This window comes from Diorhabda carinulata, chromosome 4, assembly GCF_026250575.1.
Source record: "Diorhabda carinulata isolate Delta chromosome 4, icDioCari1.1, whole genome shotgun sequence".
Classification (NCBI taxonomy): Eukaryota; Metazoa; Arthropoda; class Insecta; order Coleoptera; family Chrysomelidae; genus Diorhabda; species Diorhabda carinulata.
This window is the reverse complement of record NC_079463.1, coordinates 9,258,411-9,279,313: the sequence shown is the minus strand read 5'-3', so window position 1 is coordinate 9,279,313 and position 20,903 is coordinate 9,258,411. Positions and strand designations below refer to the sequence as shown.

General features: G+C 30.9%; 2 protein-coding genes across 4 annotated transcripts in view; both read left to right on the top strand.

Annotated features, from left to right (window-relative positions):
* The window catches only part of LOC130893483 (uncharacterized), a 131,611-nt gene that overhangs the window by 38,238 nt on the left and 72,470 nt on the right, over positions 1-20,903 (top strand). The gene's annotated exons all lie outside the window — the stretch shown is intronic.
* Positions 242-7,209, top strand: LOC130893484 (uncharacterized). 3 transcript variants are annotated; one of them, XM_057799663.1, is made up of 3 exons: positions 242-390; positions 3,221-3,678; positions 6,303-7,209. In XM_057799663.1, the coding sequence occupies exons 2-3, from the start codon at positions 3,246-3,248 to the stop codon at positions 7,055-7,057; spliced, it is 1,188 nt and encodes a 395-aa protein (XP_057655646.1). In that variant the 5' UTR covers positions 242-390; positions 3,221-3,245; the 3' UTR covers positions 7,058-7,209. The 3 variants fall into 3 exon arrangements, with proteins under 3 accessions (XP_057655646.1, XP_057655648.1, XP_057655647.1); XM_057799665.1 differs by having other exon boundaries at positions 258-390; positions 3,228-3,678; XM_057799664.1 differs by having other exon boundaries at positions 279-360.

Below are 20,903 nucleotides of genomic sequence, written 5' to 3'. Positions count from 1 at the left end.
AAGAGAGTAGAGAAATATAACGGTGGAAGGAGTACGATACAAGAAATTAGAAGGAACACCTGACAGAGATAGCTCCACCGTAATTTTCTTTGTATGTCAATCAAAGCTAGGAACACGAATTTCATTGAAAGCGTAGTTTAGTATAACTTTGTCTATGGATTCCAGCCTGTGATGTTTCCATTAAGAGATTGAAGGAATTTTTAACGAATAAAAAATAATCTGTAGATACGCTCATGTAGATGTTTGACCTTGTCATTATTATGTTCTCGAATATACTTATTCAATAGATATAATAATATATAATAAAGTGCAACTTCTAAGTTGATAGAATTATTTGTTGGTTTTATCGACAGTAATATTGTAAGTTTTGTTTTATGAAGTACCTACAATGTAAGTGTTTTCATGGTGTTTAAAAATCTACAACAATCCTATGATGCATTATACTGATTGATTATGTAACGTAATGTAAACATTTTCTTAATTACGAAACAATTACAAATTTAATGTTTAGGTTAAATTTGTAGTTTATCAAAAATTTTATTCAATTATTCAACTCATAAGCAAAGTAAAAACTAATTCTAAAAATATAAAGGGTAAACATTGAATGATAATTGTGACAAATTCATCATTCCACGGGTGTCAGTGTCATGTTTCCTTATATGTTCCCATAACTACAGTATAAATAAAGGAAATACAAATTCAAGGATGAAGTGGTGTGGAAGTTTGTGCAAACACACGAACGAGTAAGCTGTTGAGGGTTGATCGTTCATATACGGTGTATTTTCTGTTTTTATTTCTGTAAAGTGTTCGAGTGGTTTTTCAATGGAGTTGGAGGTTTAATTAGCAACGTTAATTTTATTTTTAATAGATTCTACGATGTATCCTTCTACCACGGTACTGGATTGCCATCCTCCATGGCACTTTAAGGTTAATATGTCCCCTCCTGCATTTACTAAAATTGTTGCCTAAGAACGTCTGAAGCAGTGACCTGTGTATAGATGGCGGTTTTCTAATTAAAAAAAAAAAATAGAAATTGTCTTAGCCATACTACCCAATTTGTTAATGCCGACTACAACATTTTCCGTGTTGGTTATTAAAAAAGAAACGTTTTTCTGGCAAATCAATCGGTTGAAGAGCAGCATATTTTTTATATATCTCATAAAATTATCCCGTTACAGTAAACGTTCTTGGCTTTTTTGTTTTCGTGTTATCAAATTTCACAAGTCAAGTTTTCGAAAACTCTTCAAAGTATACCAAAAGTACAGTTTCCGAAAAAGATTTTATTTTTGTATTTCTTCTCCATTCCATAAATTTCTCTTATGGTAATTCATATTTTTTTCTTGAAATTTCCGGCAACAAATCTAAAGTTACTTTTGCTACTTTTTTCGATATCTCTGGCGGAGTGTTATCAAAATCGTCACTACTGTCAATATCCATATTATTTACTATAAATTAGTATAAATATGTCCTACTAAAATAATATTTAACAAAGATTGCGATTTTTATCAAACCACAAATGAAAACTAACTTAAGAATTTAAAAAAACTTCTATAATCTGTCAGTTGTGTCAACTATTTAAAGTTGACAATAGCCAACAAGTTTTCGTCGATGTTTGTTGATTCTTCATATGAATGTATGAGGTGTGGGCAAAGTGCCGTGAAAAATAATATTTCCCACAGTGTGAGCAATATGAGGTTTTGAAATTAAGTTAGCTATGAGAAATACGTCACTTTTCATAGCAGTTGTATAAAAAATATATTGTTTTAATATTGTTTCTGTTTGGAAAATATTTCCCAGAACGCTGAATGACAAAAATCTTTAAAGTGGATACGCGAGATATTTACAGTAGTCCACTGGAAAGACAGCATAAACATTTGAAAATGAATTTAGGGTTCGCGTTAGTCTAAGGAAATTTTATGAATCTTTCTCGTAAAGAGCATAGAGTGCGTACAACATGGTCAATAATTTTTGAAACAGTTGATTTGTTCAAAACACTAAAGTCACCAAAAATAATATAGGAATTACCTGTAGTCTGAAATCTCAAAGTTATAAATCATTTATTCATTGGCTAGAGAGTACAAAACACATAAATCGAAAAATTTGTTAGGATTCGTTTCGTTTTGTGAATTTTGTTCTATTTCTAGTAAAAAAAAAGCTGAGCGTGAATTTTTGTTATGATAACCTTTCATAAAATTCATCATCGGACCAAACATTGTAATGATAATTTTTATGTCGAACGGAATAAGCTCGTTCTTCTGGCATTTGCTGTATTTTTTTAATCAATTCCTCAACAAAAAATCTTCTAAATCTTCGAAAATATTTATATAAAATTCTTATTTATATGACGTATATTTTGAAAAATGAACTGACTAAATATCTTCTACTTCTTTGAGTTACTGCTCTGCAATATGCTAGTATTTGGTCTGCCCCGAGTATTACATTTTTCCGGTACCACCCACATCTGGGTGTCACCTGGGGAGGTGTCCGATGGGAGACTTGCAATTCCACACAGATGATCAAGTATAAGTAAAATAAATAAACAAATCACTTTTTAGGTTTCTACTAAACTCTTTAATGAGCATTTTTAATTCATTAGGAGTTCAAGAAACCAAATTTTAGGTTATTCGGTAAATAAAAGTTAGTAGAGACTAGATACCTAGTAGAGGTAAAGAAAACGGGTCATAAAATTTTAATAATTTACAATCAACACACATCAAGACGTAGGCTCACTTTTTATTCAATATGATTTATTATTTTTGAAAAATAATGTCCCAATGCGATTTTTGTCAAAACATTGAAAAACAATTGATTCTGCCCTTAGAAATAATACAAAGTGACAGTAAAGATATAGTTGCAATTGAAAAAATATTATACAAGGGTACAATATGCAATACGAATCCCTAAATTGATTTTTCCAAAACCGGCACTGGAAGTTCTTAGTTTACCTAATACTAGTCGAATGCTGTATAATAGTACTGCATCATGAGAAAATTTTAAAAATGAAATGAACTGTGTGAATACTACAGCCAATCAAAATTTATGGTTGATTTCACAAATCACCCTGTGAATTAATAAAGAAGAACATTGGGGTGCTCCACCCCATATTGTCAGATAACGAAATATCTTATTTACTCATATTTTAGAAGTACTTACATCACATAATTGATTTAATATTTGCAAGTTCTGTTAGTATAATAATTTTTTTCACTAAACTCTCTAGATTTTAGTTTCTGCTGAATACCAAAATGATTTGTGATAAAATCAAGAAATTAGATGATTTATTATGTAACTATTTAAAACCAAATAAAAGTATTAAACATGTTGATGTAAGTCGACTCACAGCTCCTGGGGAAAACTATGGAAGCGTTATGTATAAATTGGACATTACAATAGAAAATAGAGAGAACAGTAAGGAAGAGATGTTACATGCTGTTGCTAAAACTATACCAGAGAATCCACTGTTAAGGTTACTTTTCAAAATTCAAACAACTTATACAAATGAGATGGCATTTTATCAAATAATTATACCAACAATATTGGACTTTCAAAAAGAATTGAATATCTCGAAAACTTTGGACTGTTTCCCTAGATGTCTTGGAATAAGGAAAAACTTGGAAAAAAATAGTGATGTTATTGATGAAAATGCTGTACTACTTTTAGAAAATTTAGCAATTTCTGGTAAGGAATCATTTATTTTCTATTACCACTATACAAAATCTATGCATAGATTTCCATCTTTCATATTCAAATTATTATTGTTAATATAATATATTAATCTGTTATTTGGATTAATTTTATTGAACATTTCGCGATAAACCTATATGAATAAGCAGTAACACTTCATCTTTTAGTTATAAATCGACTTGATTGAAGTTTGATTTGGTTGGATGATATTGACGTTTAAGCTTACTCGTTGTTATCGTTCACTGGTTAGGTTATTCTAATATCGAATCTGCTGCAGGGCATGTGTTGGAGGAATTATCCATAAATCCTTTTGTAGGAAGATTACGTTGAATATTACGGAATATTCTGGTTACTTGAATTTCAATGAAGTATAATTTACTTGAAAATTCATGATAGTGTTTAGCGTTATCTGTCCCAAAATTGATTTTCTTTTCTTCAATTTTCTAGTTATTTTAATCAATAAAAATAAAGTGAGCATCTAATCTCTACAGGTGCAAATAGCACTCAAATTTTTCACCAAGTGGACAGGACAAAAACAAAATACGAACTTGGTCGTTTGTCCGTTTGTGATAGTCCACAAACTGTTTTACAACTTTTGGAGCGTTTTCTAAAATTGTTGGTCCATGAATAGAGTTTTTTCGAACACAAACAGTGTCACGGTGATTGTAAATAACTTCAAAGGATCCACGTATTCTAGTAATGTTTGTCAGCTTGGTATAAACGTCCTTGAAATTAGAACCAGTTTGTTTTTGTTTCCGATTTTGTGATTTAGAAATAGGAAGAACGGTTTATCAATAAGAGAGCTATGGTAAAGAGAAAGAAAACTACGTCAATTGCTGGGGGACTACATAATAGATCGAAAAATGAAAAGAATAAGGAATAGAAAAAGTGAAAATCTTCTGGATTGGAAATGGTTGAAAATAAGCAATGGAAGTCAAAAGGTTAAAATAGGATGGTCAGTTTACTAAGTTTTCAAATCGTGGAGAATTAAGGGTAACAAAAACACAACGAGTGAACCAATATCAATCTAAGTCGTGGTTTCGTTCTAACCTAACCTAACACAACTAGATACCAAAAGACTTTTGTCTCTATGGACTATTGAAATTTGTTTGTTTGTGTCTCGTGCCTTCGATGGTCTCTGTCAATGAAAAAACTGACTATTATCCAATAAATTCAAAACAGCTTCAATAAATTTTTATCTTCTCAAAAAGGGAAAAATACTCACCCAAAACTCAACGATCAACAAATAATATCGTCAGAGCACTATTGACCATAAAAACCCAGCATTTGCAAAGGTAAATATCTGATCCGTTGTTCTTCTTCCTTTCTGGAAAGATGCTTGGTACTCTCCTACTATTTTTGTTACTCTTTCAGTTTATTTCTCACAAGTCTAGCTAGAGCTTTATACACCACATCCAAAGGTAATATCCCAATTTACACACTTTGTTTTATCTCCGTTTTTGAATATTGGACAAGTAATGGCATTATTCTTATCAAAACTTTACATAACGTCCATTAATTACGATCTTTGGTCGACATCTTCAATTCTCCAAAGTGTATTTTGCTAATTTGCTTCCGATTTGGGAAAGTATTATTGGAAAATTTGCCGTGTAGAGATGCTTGTGGATATTAATCTTGAACATCTGAGCATCTGCTGTGGAAGTACCGTTAAAACATTGTCAAGTCAGCGATCTTTCTTGAATGCTCTGATGTGTTCAAGTTTCTAGCAACTCGGGATCACATGTAAGTCGGATTGTTCTCTTCTGTGTTTGGTCGAGTATCCTCAGAGTATGTTTGGGAGCAGAGCTTCATATGTATAAGTATTATTCTCAAGATGGATGAATCTGGGCCCTGTAGAGTATTAGAAGCTGTTGCGGGGTTTATAACTTTTGGATCTTAAATAAGACTCTAAGCTTTGTGAAGATAATTCGACTATACCGGAAAGGATATATTGCTCCCAGCCTCAACACCAAACAAGCGAATTTGCAGTGATGGTGATATTTTATGTCCAAACCCTGAGATGCAATGTCAGATTTATTTGTAAAAACATCAGCCTAAGTCTTTGCCGCATTAAACTCCATCGCTATTGATGGTAGACATCTGTTATTGCAAACAAATTTGGGTATCAGCCAAGTTTATTGCCATTTATCTCAAGGTAAACTTGATTAAATTTTAGAAGTATATACTTCTAAAAAGGTTAATCACCTTTTACAATGATACGCAATTAATGATAATGAAACAATTTTCTGATAATTTTATTCAAATAACTCTATGACTTTAATCCTATGAAATGTGGAATTATGCGGTCTGCATGGTTGTATTTGTGATTTAATGGATCATAAAATACTAAAAGTATTCACTCTTTTAGTTATTTTGAACTTACTGTTTATTCCTATTAGATGATTTATTCTATAAAAACTTTCAATGGACAGTTTTTTATAACGAAATATTTCAAGCTCCATTATTAACATGTGTATAAACATACATTAAAAAGACAGTCTTATATTTCGGATGCTACAAAAATCACAATTTTTTATACATGCCCTGCTAGTAATATAATTAGGGAAATTTATTTTTTATTTATTTAAAGGAGATAAATGCTCATTATTCTGTTCCAGGTTTTACCAACATCGATAGAAATGAAGGTTTCGATCTTGAAACTTCGAAATTAGTTTTAAGGGACTTGGCCGAATTCCACGGGGTCACTTTAGCGCTTAAGTTGTATAAACCACATGTATTCGAAAAAAATGTCAAGCCTTATTGTCACGATTTTGAACATAACTCAGAACTTATGCGCGACTTGATAGCTTTAGTGGCAAATGAAGATCAAGAATGTGCTAAGATATTATCTACAATTCCTAATTTTGGACGAAGACCTAGACCGATGCCTAATGAACCGTTCGCAACTATTGTTCATGATGACTTATGGACGAACAATACCATGCAAAAATTTGAAAATGGGAAACCAATCGCTAATAAAATGGTTGATTTTCAAATTTACTCGTATGGTTCACCCGCCACTGATGTTTTCTTCTATCTTTGGTCGAGTGTTCCGCTAGATGTGTTGAAAAATCATATTGATCAATTGATTGAATATTATCACGGACACTTCGTGGACATCATGAAAATCTATGCTTGTGACGTGAAACCGTTTTCGTTGGAAGCATTTATGGAAGAAATTAAACGTATTAGTCAGTTCGAGTTTTATCACGCTTTATTTTTCCATTTGATTGCAGTGCAAGCTCCAAAAGGTGGTCTAGATATAACCAAAATGCCGACACCGGCAGAAATTGTGAAAAATGTGAGTAGTAAAGCTAAAGAAAAGACCTGGTACATGATTAAAGAATGTTACAAAAGGGAATGGTTGAGATGAACTGGTACTCATTTTCATCTAGTTCTTTATAAAAATAATGCAAGGAACACAGAGTACCTCATGTGCTTGAACTATTTTCCTATTCTGTTATTGATTAACCTGAATTACTGCTAATATTATATAATTGTTGAATAAAAAACAATTTTGTATAATTTACTTTTCTTTTATTTATTTCTTGGATACACGCAATTGCTGAATTTATTCATGATACAATAATAAAATAATCGGATTACTAAAATATGTGGATATTGTGTGACTTATATAAATTTCATCTCTATTAAAAGTAATGTGATAATTATTAGTGACATGCTCACAGAATGAATGAGGTAATAAGTACTATATGCCACAATTATATATAGAACATTTATCCATTTTCCAATCATATCAAAAAAAGGACTATTATAATTTCTATAAGAATTAACACACTATACGTATACCAGTCGAATCAAGAAACGTTTATAAACTATACATGAGTTTACAGTTGGAGAGATACAGTTTCTAACTACCTTCAATACATCTAACTATTGGTTCGCCTTGTATATATAAATGTAATATTAATGCATCTAAATGTTCTTGATTTTAGGTCTCTTCTGTTTTAAAATTAGTTTTTTTGATAGTTTTTAAAAGAAAGATAAATTTTGACGTTTCGACTTTTCTTTAAGTATTTATCAAAATATGATATTGACACTGACAATTTGCTTAGTTATATTGATCTAGAGATCATAAGGAATATCAAAATAAGGATAATAATAATAATATTAATATATATTATTATTTATTTATTTATTTATTATATTTATTTTTATATTATTATTTATTATTATTAATATAAAATAAAATTTATCTTTCTTTTAAAAACTATCAAAAATACTGGTTTTAAAACAGAAGAGACCTGAAATCAGGAACAGTTAGATGCATTAATTTATCAAAAGGTCTAAGAAATAAGAAATTGAAGAAATTTATAAATGTAATTATGTGTGTAGCTCTTTACTTAGGCAAAACCGATCCGAGACATACATACTTCTTAAACGGTCACGCCTAAAAAAGAAAAAGTCATAACATAGTCATTACAATGAACAACGAACCAATAAAATTAATATAGATAATAATAATGCTCCTTCACACTCTCTTATTGTTAAATAGATTATAGAAAAAAAAAATACTCATAAGTTATATTTCTTAAATATAAAAATAACCTAAATTATAAAGAAATAACAATAAATTCTAACCTTAACAATATTATTAATAAATGTTTTCGATTTAAAACAACTACCAAACCTCCAGAAAAAATATAATTATTAATAAATAAATTAACATTAAAGTTTTAATAATTTAAATAAAATATTGGTCTTGTAAACCAAAAATAAGGTTTCTTTTAAAACTTTAATCTCCAAAATTAATATTTTTTTTAAACTAATATCTGACATGATTATATTTTTTCTTGTATGTATCTATCTTTAATATTCATTTTTATAAGCCATCCTTGCGGATTAATACTTTTACTACAAACTTTAACAATTACTCTCCTTAGTAGACTACAATTTTTATATTAGTCCACTGCAATCTCTTAATTTTATTTAGACGTCTGAAAAGAGGTTTTTTTACTGTTATCCTTACAAAAAAGCCAACTTCTCTTAATCTCCTTTTTACTGTAGAAGTACTAGGAGGCACATTCCTAGTTTCATTGATCTGAGTTACAATCTCTAGGCTTACGAGTCGTCGATCACGTTTACTGATCAATACAATACGTTTAACTTTAGCGTTTGTAGTTTTTCGATCCCGCCCAGAACGTTTTCTATCGCCAAAGCTCCTTGTGGACGCATAATTTTTCATGTTGTAGTCCCCAGTTCAAACTGGGACTGAACTACAATAATAAATACGTGAGAAATAAGTCACAGTTAATAAATAATAAAGAAATCAGCCGGTACTTACAAGTTTCGACTTGTCGTACTTGCAAACAAATAACAAACACAATTATTTTTGGTAGGTTTCGAACTTCGCTTGAAAATATGGAAGCGAAATTTGTTAAAGTGTATTATTTTAAAATTTAATAAGCGGATTGTAGCGAGGGTAAAAACTTTTGACCGGTAGTGTAGCTAGTAGACGTGATCACAATATAGACAGGCTTATAGTGATGGGATTAGTACAGGGATACGTCAATAGTCTATGAGATTATTAGATCAAATCAATCAAGTTACAGACAAACCCCTTCACCTATCCTTGCACCATGCTGAAGATCGATATACATATGGTAGGAGAAAATAAAGAAGAAGCCATGACACTTTTGATTAATGAAACGAGAATAGAGAAAGAGAAATATCCACTAGGGACATATGCTTTCGTCATAATTTTTAATTACAACTCATATGATTTTTGTCAGAACGGTCTGAGAAATTTCAGTAACCATACGCACACTATGAGTGTGTCAAGCAGAGCCATACATCTACATTCTATGGAAGTATTCTCAATAATTCAGTTATAGTTCTTCCAATATCAATTGCAGATTATAAAAACCCGTATAGGTGTGAACTGAGACCTTTTTGTACATCGTTCTTTTTTTTTCTGGAAAATGAAATTTCAAAGTAAAAACCATAAAGAAAAATAAATTCTTGGCAATTAAAACAAAAGAAAAAAAAGCAGGATTTGATTGAATTAGAGTTGTGAAGAGGGTTATACCACATACTCCTCTTTGATAACATGTCTTGAATAGCTTTGTCAACTGATTTCAGTTTGTCTTCACATGTTTTTCGGTTCTGTGAACGAACCCCTTTCGTGACTAGTCGATAAATGGTAAATTAATTTATTCTAGGTAATTCAGCAATTCTTATTATGATTGCATCGTCAGATTGCTGGATATTTACCTTTTTCAAACATTCGAATATATTTAAAATAACTTGTTTGTATATCTAAATCTTTATTATTAAATTCATACCTGTCTTTATTCTCACTACACTGTGCAATTTCATTGCCTTCATTCGCTCACGGTCTGAAGAGCGCCATACTTCTATTTATTTAAAGAAATTTATGAATTAAATGAATTTCACCAAGCGACGCCACTGCTTATCGTAGACCTTTTCCTAATCTTGTGAAAACTATAATAGATTATTCATTTAACACGACATATCATCACTACGATAGAAAAGTTAAATAGCAGTAACTAACTATGGATAAAGAGAAATAAAAGAAGATTGAAAAGAATTACCATTGAAGTCATGATTCAGTCGACCCTGCAAAGCTATCTACAATTCATTTTATAGGCGTTTGTTTATTTTAATTATGGAGGAAATTTATTTTATTATCAAAATATAGGCTTCGGATTGTTGTAAATATGTGTGAAAATTAATTATCTGCAAGGTATGATTCAGCTTCGAAAATTAGATTATTTATACTATTACAAATATTTACACTACCTATTAAAGTATCAAAATATATAAATCTAAAAACATGTTTTCAACTTTTATTTACAATGTCCTTACATGTATATATATACAAGTAACGATTACGAATTTTATTTATTTTTTTTTTTTCGTTGTTTTATTCTAGAAGTTAAGTTTGTATCTAAATATTCAGCTGCAGATAAAATGTTGAGAAGTTTGACGTGTTTGTTGAATGCAAATTTAGCACCGAAGAAGGTTGTTGAAGAACCAACTGTATCGAGACTCTTGTCTGAAGGTGAAAACTTCGGAAGTGTTATGTATAAACTCGAATTCATAGTTCAAAACGAGAACGGCGATAAAAAACAATTAACTGCAGTTGCTAAAACTCTCCCGGATTCCGAAATTTTTAGAAAAATATTTTTCATTCAAACAACTTATACTAATGAAATCGCGTTTTATCAAATTATAATACCAACTTTACAACAATTCCAAATTGAATTGGGAATAGAAGATGTGATTAATTGCTTTCCGAAATGTTACGCTACGAGAAAAAACTTACTTAATGACAGCGATAAAATTACCGACGACGCTGTAATTATTCTAGAAAATTTATCAACTTCTGGTGAGTTTGAAAAATTATTATCTATACGTCACGATATACGATTCTAATAATAATTTATTATTTCATCAAATAACTGCAGTTAGTTGAGTTATATGATAGATAAATCATTTCATACTTTAAATAGTCTATGTAATGCTTAATTATATATTAGAGAATGTTATGAGGGTGTGTTATGAGGGACTTTATATACTTTCACCATATGTCTAAAAATCTACATGGTGATTTGTGAAATGGATCATAAATTTTAAACGTCATTATACAGGTCATTTGATTTTTTATTTTATTTTATCATTTATCTTCTGTTTACGACTCTACGTCTCCTTACGGAGGTAGGTGATCCAAATAGCTATTGTCGCACGAGAAACCGCAGCTCTGAAATTTTCTGTAGACGTCTATCCGAGTCATCTACGCAAGTCTTTCAGCCATGAATTTTGTCTACGGTCGGCCGACCGTTTTCCTTCGATCTTTCCTTCTATTATCAGGCGGAGAATCTCATATCGCTCGCCTCTCTTTATATGTCCTAGGTACTGCAACTTTTTCTCCTTGATTGTCGTGAGAAGCTCTTCTGACTGGTATTAGTTAATCTTAATTCCAGGACCGGCTTTGGAAAAATCAATTTAGGGATTCGTAATGAATATTGCATTCTGTATAATATTTCAATTTATATTATATATTTTAATATAAACTGAATAAATTACCAATGAAAACGATATCCTAAACGACAAAAAAATCATCTGTACCCATATCATATTCAAATATTTCACCAACTACATCCTGGATACGAAAATTGGAATGCTGCAGATGGATTAATTATCATCGAACAACGCTGTATACAGATTAAGTTCAATTTACAAGAGGCGGTATAAACTATGACCAATCAGTAGGTCCTCACTTTTAATGGACCATCAAAAAGCTTCTTAATCATCTATTAAAAGAGTACAGATCTATTTGGACTTTCTACAAAAGATTTGCCAAATTTGTTTGCCAACGCGAACGATGTTTTCCGAGGGATGTAATTTCAGCACGATGGGGCATCTTCTCCTTTTTACAACAAATTCTGTAATTACTGCAGCAACCCGATGATGATTGTTTGTATCTAGCTTGACTAATACGAATCCTAATAAAACTTTCTGGATGAAATTTTGGAGTTCTATAATTGAAAATATAATTTTTCTGATATGTGGTATCATATTGCAAAACTTTTAGCTTAAATAAATATATTTTCTCCGTACACTTAGAGGTACGCGCAGGAACATGAAAGCCATATTTATGTGTATTACATAACAAAATCTTATGTCAAACGCTTCAAAACAAAGTGAGCAATTCTAATTCGTTCATACTGTATCTTCTATTTTTGTTAATTTGATATTTTCTGATATCTCTTCGAATATACCGAACTGTGTCGTAAGAATGAAACACTCGTAATGTCTAGTCGGTTTTAGTAGTTTATGTAATGCTGTATTTACTATCAAACATCTTTTTGCACTCACGTATTTTATATTGAACTTATTAGATCTTGGAATATCTCTACTTTCTTATTTAAGTTTTTTTGATCAACGGAATTGACACAAAATTACTATAAATGTTTGGATCCCGTTATCATGTTTTCATTCTTCCAGATTTTCAAAATGTATCAAAATAGAGACAAAATGTAATGAATGTAATTCTAGCTAGAATTGGTTATTTATATAAAAAAACATCCTCCTTTGTAACAGAATAAACAACTTCTTGTTAAATGCGAGATATACTCTCTATTTCTATACATCAAGTCAGAAGTAATAAAAAGTTTCTCATCGAATCTTGAATACCTATAAAGAAATAGAACGCAATCTCTCCTTAACCCCTAATGGCAGCCATAAATTTAGAAAAGGTCAAGATAAAAGATTCACTTCACTCAGACAATCAGTCTTGGAATTTCAGATAGTGATTTTTGGTAATATTTTGAAATTCTGTCAAATTTGCTGAGAAATTTATTTATTTCTAATTGTGGACTTAATGTCATAAATACAGGGGCTATTCGAAAACTAATGTACAGATTATTTGAAAAAAACGTTCCAATTTTTTTCATATTTGTTTAAATATATATATTTGTTTAAACATTTTATATATCTAAGTCAAAGACGTCTTTCATCTGTGAAGATATGTATGCTAAAATGAACAAACGATATTATTGATTTCAACATTCCCTATCTAAAAATTATTTTTAGAAGGGCATTGTATGTGACCTTCTATCATTTAATCAGAATTTTTCGAAGATCAGACCAACTTATCTACCTAACTTATGCGCTAATTTAGGATAACCAAATTATATTTCCTCTTACATTCATTTGAATAAGCTTTTGGTCCAAAGTGAGCAAATTCTTAAGTTAGTATAAGGTGAATTCATTTATTTCATATGCCAATAGACTCTTCCATCACTTTAATCTTAGTCCGATACTTTTCCAGTATCATTTTGTAACTTTTTCGAATATATCGCTGGTTGTCAGTCAAGCTGCTACGTCGAACAGAAAATAAGTATAATTGCTGAAACTTTATTGAGAATTTCTAAATGCATAGGCAGAGAAAAGATTACAAAAAGGTTAATCAAGCCTATGGAAGAAACAAAAACCTATTGAAAAACAAAAATATAACCAAACAATGAAAATAAAAATGTACATAAGATAATGAGAACTATAACAGGTCCAAAGACAACACACAGGGGGTAGAAAGGAGAGCAAAGAAATAGAGAAAGAGCTGGAGGAAGAAAATGTAGTGAGATACATAAAAGCACAAAGACTCAACTGGGCTGGGCATATAATGAGAAGAAAACCAACTGAAACGATGAAAAGAATAACACTATGGACCCATTTGAGACCAAGGAGAAGAGGCAGGCCGAGAACGACTTGGAGAAACGATAAAAGCACTTAATATAGAGAAATGGAAGGCAAAATTCCGGAACCGAATGGAAAGGAAAATAATAATAAAAGCAACCAAGACAAACGAATTCATTTTGTTATATGCCAATAAACTCTTCCATCACTTTAACTTCAATCTGACACAGTATCATTTTGTAAGTTTTTCGAAGATATCGCTTGTTGTCAGTCAAGCTAATACGTCCACGTTTAAATTTAGCTGATAAAAATGTTACGGTCGTAAATGATGGTAAAGAGTCTCTGGACATAATGTTCAAGCTTCTCTTACATTTACGTATGCGTATTGTTTTCGAAAATACAAATATCTAATGACAGAGAGACAGAGTATTCACTTAGACTCACTTATACAATTGTCAAATAGAAAGTAAGTGTCAAGAAAGGTTGAAATTGTAGTGAGAATTTCTCAACGCATTGGTAATGGTATATTTCATGATCTGAAACGAACGATTTTTCCATGCTCGTGTGAGGCGAAACCTAACACAGAAAGTCATACAAGCACGTTGACTTATAATGAAGGATACTTTTTCTTACAATTATCTGAAAACGACGCAAAAAGGACATTTTAGTTCCAAAGTAATCATAATACATCGTAACAAACGTGATTAACAAAACTTATTAGAGCTAGCTGCACAAGCCAGTGCTTATGGAACGGGGAGATGTCAAAAAAGTTAAAACTGTGAGTGATGATATTCTTCTAGTTTATCTAATCGAAAAAGCCAAGAATATGAAATCATCCACGTTCAGAGTCAATTCTCAATACTAAAGAGTTGTTTAGCTATCAGAAAAATAGCTGGAAACATAAAATATCCAAAAACTATTGCTTCTTTGAAGGGTTAGACTGTGGGCTTATATACCAAAAGGGTTCAAGGTACTAACTGCGTAACGACTAGCCACATTTTCATTTAGATGAACATTATCTACTGTTAGCAGTGATTTTAGTGTTTGGAATCTGTGGCGCATGTCATAGAGAAGATTTAATACGTTTGAGCTAAGACAATGTAGAAGATAATTGGCACTTTAATCTTGTGTTTATGCAAGAAAAAAAATCATATGCTAAACAGTTTTTCCTAATAAGGGATGTACATTCCTGCCCTGTGCACTTTACCGTAAATATGCAGATCTACGGCTTAAAAATATAAAAAGCAGAAAATTATTTGTTGCATATCGAAATTGTAGGTGCTATGCCCAACAGGTTGGATGTTATACCATCAGTACAGTTCCAAAACTGGAACAGAAAAATCCCTAAGGCGTTCCTCGGCAACTATGTTGGTGTAAAGCGGCGCTGATTTGCACACTCTGCAAAGACAGAGAGGGTCGCGTTCTTCGAACGTAGCAGCTGCAACATTCCAATAGGAAAATCACAACATCTGCTAAACGTTTGCTTCAACATCTTTAGTTCTAAAGACTGAAATACCGAAGAGACTAACTGCAATAATACAAATTTTACAATAAATCTTACAATTGATAGCAACGATTACTAAATATACTCATCACATGTTGTTGTTTACAGAAAAAGGTCTAGAAATAAATATTTGTTTTTTATTAGAATTAATTTCAATTGTATTTTTTCCGTGCGTTGTTCTGAAAATGCTGCGTCTTTGTAAAAACAGATACATATAACTTACATTTATAAGTGCTTACATCTTTAGTTTGAGGTTGAAACTTTTCGGACAACTCTCGTATTTTCGATGTATTTGGAACAACTCTTTTTTCTATATACTCCTTATTTCTTGACAATGCTTTTCATACGATTTTATTTGAGACCCTTAATGTACAATCCAGATTTCTAGTAAAAATTGGATTTTATTGTAAACAGAATTTTGCGACACTTTTTGAATAAATTTGATGATTGTCAAGATAAGGATTGTGTATGACAATTATGAAGCTAATATGTTGTTATCGATGTGTGGTTGAAATTAATATACGTATTTGTCAACTAGATTTATGTGGGCTTCCCTCAAACATCACGTCTAATTTCCATCATTACTCATAGCATTGGAAGTTACTTTTTTATCTGTCTAGCTCTAACATGTCTAAAATAGAGAAACATCTATCTATTTTACTAATCGTTCCATGCGATACACAGACTTTTTCATGAAATTAACGAGGTACTTCCTGTTGTGTTCTGGTTTTATCTCGGTAAAAAGTTATTTCTATGACGGTTATTTAATGTATTCTAGTTGATCTTACTATTGTTATGAATTTGAGTCAAGGAAATTTGAACGAAATTTATCATGAAAAATCATTATCTACAGCGTTTTAAAAAAACTAACATTGTCACAAATAGTATTTAATAAAAAATGAAATACTCGATAGGAAATAAACTTTGTGAATTTTGGTAATCGGTGATTTCATTTTCATTCCATGCTAATTCCTAAACAATAACAGCTTTGAATATAGTAACAAGATATCTGTCCATCGAAGAGATAGAGTTCTGGATCAAATCTTTAGTTGAAGAATGTCACTCTATTTTTCAAATTTGACATTTTCCGAATCTACAATATCTCTTAGTTTGTATGTTGAATGTACAACTTTTTGGCCTCAATTTAACACAATTTTGAACAATCAGTTTTAAATTGAAGTATGCGCACTTATTCAAAGATTGACGGTAATAACATAATTCGATCAAAATATCTGATTATTCCGAGCTAGTGGGCGAACTAGTTAAGCGCGCATTCCCAGACGTAAAAAATGTAGATGCAATCATCAATACATCTATACATATCAAAGACGAAAGGCACAAAATTGGACACTGCTCAAAAACACTGAGAGTCACACTTTTTGAGTTTATTATTCTAAAGAGTAGTTTGAAGTAACTGAAAACTACGCGATTAGCAATAATGAAATTAAATAGTAAAAAATAATTCACGACTTAAGAATGAACTTACTGATAAAAAATTATTGTCACTATTATAAAAGCCTGGGATACCTTTTGTGGCATTTTCAAACTTATTTTGTCTTTTGAAATGAAAAAGTTAAGACGGGTGACATCTAGTCCTAAATTACTATATCTCTTTGCATAATCTAAGAAACCCATATAAAATTCGATATGAGATGTCATTGTTTAGAGCCGCACAATTACATTATAATACTTGCCAATTTTCTTATAGTTGAAGATAAATTTCAAATTTTATAAAATTTATTTAATTTAAGGAATTGCACACATTAATTTTTATTTTTTTCCAATATAGAGTAATACACATACAATTTGATTATTTATAGGTTTTATCAATTGTGACCGAACTCTGGGTTTGGACTTGAACACAACCAAGTTGATTCTTCGAGATCTGGCACTTCTTCATGGCGTATCGTTGGCTTTTAAATTGAAGCATCCCGAGAAATTTGAAAACAAAATTAAGAAATTCTGCGTCCCTTTCGAGCCATCTCATCAAAATTTGATACCTGTTTTGAAAATGATTATTGAAGAGAAAGAAGAATTAGCTCACTTAGCTCCTAAATATAGAAGCTGGGGCTTGAGCCCACGTTCACCAATAAACGAACCTATTGCATGTTTAATACATGCAGATGTATGGACAAACAATACAATGCAATTATTCCAAGACGATAAGCCGATAGAAAACAAATTTGTTGACTTTCAAATTTACCAATACGGCTCTCCAGCAGCTGATGTATTTTTTTTTCTGTGGTCTTCTGTTGCTCTTCATGTGCTTGAAAGTAAATTAGATGATTTATTAAAATATTACACTGACCAGTTACTTGGAGTACTTAAAAAGCATGAGTGTAACATTCCTCTTTTAACACACGAAGCATTTTTGAAGGAAATGGAGTCAGTTTCGGAATATGAATTCGGACACGCTTTTTTGTTTCATAATTTAATCGTAAACTGTAAAAAAGGAGGACAGGATCTAGAAAATCCCGACGTTGAGAAAATTTTTGATGCTGTTCCGTTGGAAGTGAAACAAAAATCTTGGTTTATGCTGGAAGAATGTATGAGAAGAGGGTGGTTTAAATATAGTTAATCTTGCGCGTCTGAAATTAATTCTAAATGTGGGGAAGTTCCCAAAAATAGAACAATTCATTGTTATTTAATCTATGTCTACTATCAACAAGACTGTTTTCAAATTTTTATTCATTATACCAAATTCAAAATATTGTTATTGATTTATCAAATGAATTTGGTTCTAGATTTCATTCTAAATACAGGATAATAATAAACATTCATGTCAAAACATGGAAACCCAAAATTATAAATACTTTGAATATAGAGAATATTATTATATATATTACTAGCTGACCCGGCAGACTTCGTACTGCCTCAGTCGATAAATAAAAGACTTAAACTTTTGTATAAAATAGACACGAATCAATTAAAAGAAATCCTTTTTTTATTAAAACAAATAAAAAATGCTCGGTATGTTTTATTACTATTATTGTTTTCGATTAATTACACATGATGTTGCTTACTTACAAAACAGAGTTCTCCTGGCTATTTATAAGATTTCAATTTGATATTGACAGACACACACACAGTTATGATATAGTAAGATAGCAAACTTCCAGCGACTGACCTTGCGATTTATTTATGGTCATCGCAAAGGTCAGACGTACCGAAAATTGTAAAAGTTTAAAATCGAATGGTACACGCACGATCAAGACATCATCTCCTTTGTATTTCCCTTTTATGATTGTTGCATCAATGACGTTATTTATCAACTTTTTCACAGCCAGTCTTGTTACATTGCACAGTTTAGTTGAATAATAATAATAATCAGTGACAACTGATCCTACTTTTAACTGCAAATTGTGAAGTAGTAATCCAGGTAATTCCAGTGAATTTAAAAAGTCTCGAGGGAAACCCACTGTCCCGGAAAAAAATTCTGAATGGTCGCATTAAGTTCCCCGACAATTTTATTTTTCCCCGCCAATATTGCTCGTTCACCCAATCAATTATGGTTATTGAATTGTTGCGCTATATCTGGGAAAACACGCTGAATAAGATCCTCTCTTGAGTCTGTGACTTTATTATTATTGCGTTCTAAGCATCTACTTCATTGTCACTCACTAAAGAACGCATTTCTTACATAGCAATACGACTATTTTCTTGATCTGTGTATAGAAACAACATATATTGCCCAAAATGATCAATGCTTCAATAAGAAAACTGATTTAAATAACCTTAGTGTAATTTATGCATATCTTTTAAATTTTGTAAAAATAAATTCCATAAAAATTCAACGCCATAAACAGACAACTCACCTCACCTAACCTATAAAGTTCAACTTCACTTATAACGACCGAGCCTATAAAATTTATTGTCATTTGTATACAAACCAATAAATATTCAGCTATATTCATAACGACCTAACCTATTAAAATTTAATATTATCCATAAATGAACCAATCAATATTGAACATCGTTTACTGCAACTTATCCTTATCTAACCTATAAAAATTAAACATCATTCATTACCCAACCAATTAAAAATTAATAAAAATTCCTATAGTAACCAGAATCAATATTTTTATCAACGTCACGTATATTGAATTTTGAATCCTATGAATTTGAAATTCTTGCAAGAATTTATACAACTTAAAGTCACCGCAAATCTCAATTAATTATTGTAAATAAAACTTTATTATTGTTATACATTTATACATATTTCTTATATTGTACTTGACCATAATTTCAGTCCCAGACGATGAATACATAAGTCTTTGAAAGCTTGGATAATATATTAAAATTAGTCTACTTTGGTGTTTCATTGCCACGTTTCCAATAAGAAAACGCTCATAATATAGCTAGCAAAGACTTCGTTACAATTCGTATATATTATTATCAAACTTTGTTTTTTATTGTACTTTATATACATTAAAGGCTGCTAGGAGCAAGACAGAATGTAGCCACCGTAGCAAATAGTATGTTCGCCACTAATCAAATCTGATCCTTTTCCTCTGCACCCCACTTTCTGCATTGTGCTTTGATTACTATAGAAGGGAACAAACGATTCATATAAATCGCAGTAAAAATGAATACGAACCTACTACATTTACTACATATCGATTTAAATAAACTATGGGGGTTGTTGTGAAACAAGTAACTAGACTTTTTCCTAATTGCAACTTGAAGGCAATAGAAGTTGCATCTATCTAGAGATTATGCAAGAATATATTAATTGAGTTACGGCAGCGAATGCTTGCCATATGAAAGGTAGTCTTGTTTCATGTCAATTCAAAACTAGTCTTGAAAATCTATAATCAGTTTCGAAACGCCTAGATTGAGGAGAAAGATGGCAACTATTATTGCTGGTAAGTGTATAGATATAGATATAGAAAAATAGAAATGATTATGCAAGAAAAATGTCTTCCTTTGTCCAGTGAAACAATTACCGTAAACAATTTTTTAGTAATTTTAATTTCGAACATTGTACGTACTTTAGAAATGACAATTGTATTTGGTGTTTGATGGATTATGAGAAACTAAAAATATATACAAGGGTGAGTGAGTGAAGTAAAGATTGTTAATACATTGTTTTTGAGGTAAAATACGTATTTCCAATCGAATCTTACAAATACCTAAATTAATGAAAAAAAAAACATATCCAATACTTATTTGAAATTCTCATAGAGGGTGCTAGTTACACGGTTTGAGGAATTTTCTTCCTTCTAACATTAAAAAAAAATCAATTAAACGATACATGAAAAACTGCCATTTATTGATACTTATAACGATAAATCAACAATAATGAGGTTTCTAAAACTTTTTAATTCATAAAAAAGGATTTTGAATCAAATTGTACTCAAATAATGGACATACTGACTTTACGCGAGTACTTAGGATTCTCTGTTGTAGCTCTTACGTGTCATGCAGAAAAATTGTCTTGAAAATACTTACAAAGTAAGTATTCAGAGCTATTGAAGAAACTAGAAAATGGGACCAAAACTATTTCTGGTGGGCCAAGAACAACAAGAACCAG

Bases quoted from the DNA above. Each gene is read 5' to 3' on its own strand.
- LOC130893484 (XM_057799663.1), top strand. From the start codon at position 3,246: ATGATTTGTGATAAAATCAAGAAATTAGATGATTTATTATGTAACTAT. The intron at 3,679-6,302 runs GTAAGGAATCAT...ATTCTGTTCCAG, and splicing joins AGAAAATTTAGCAATTTCTG to GTTTTACCAACATCGATAGA.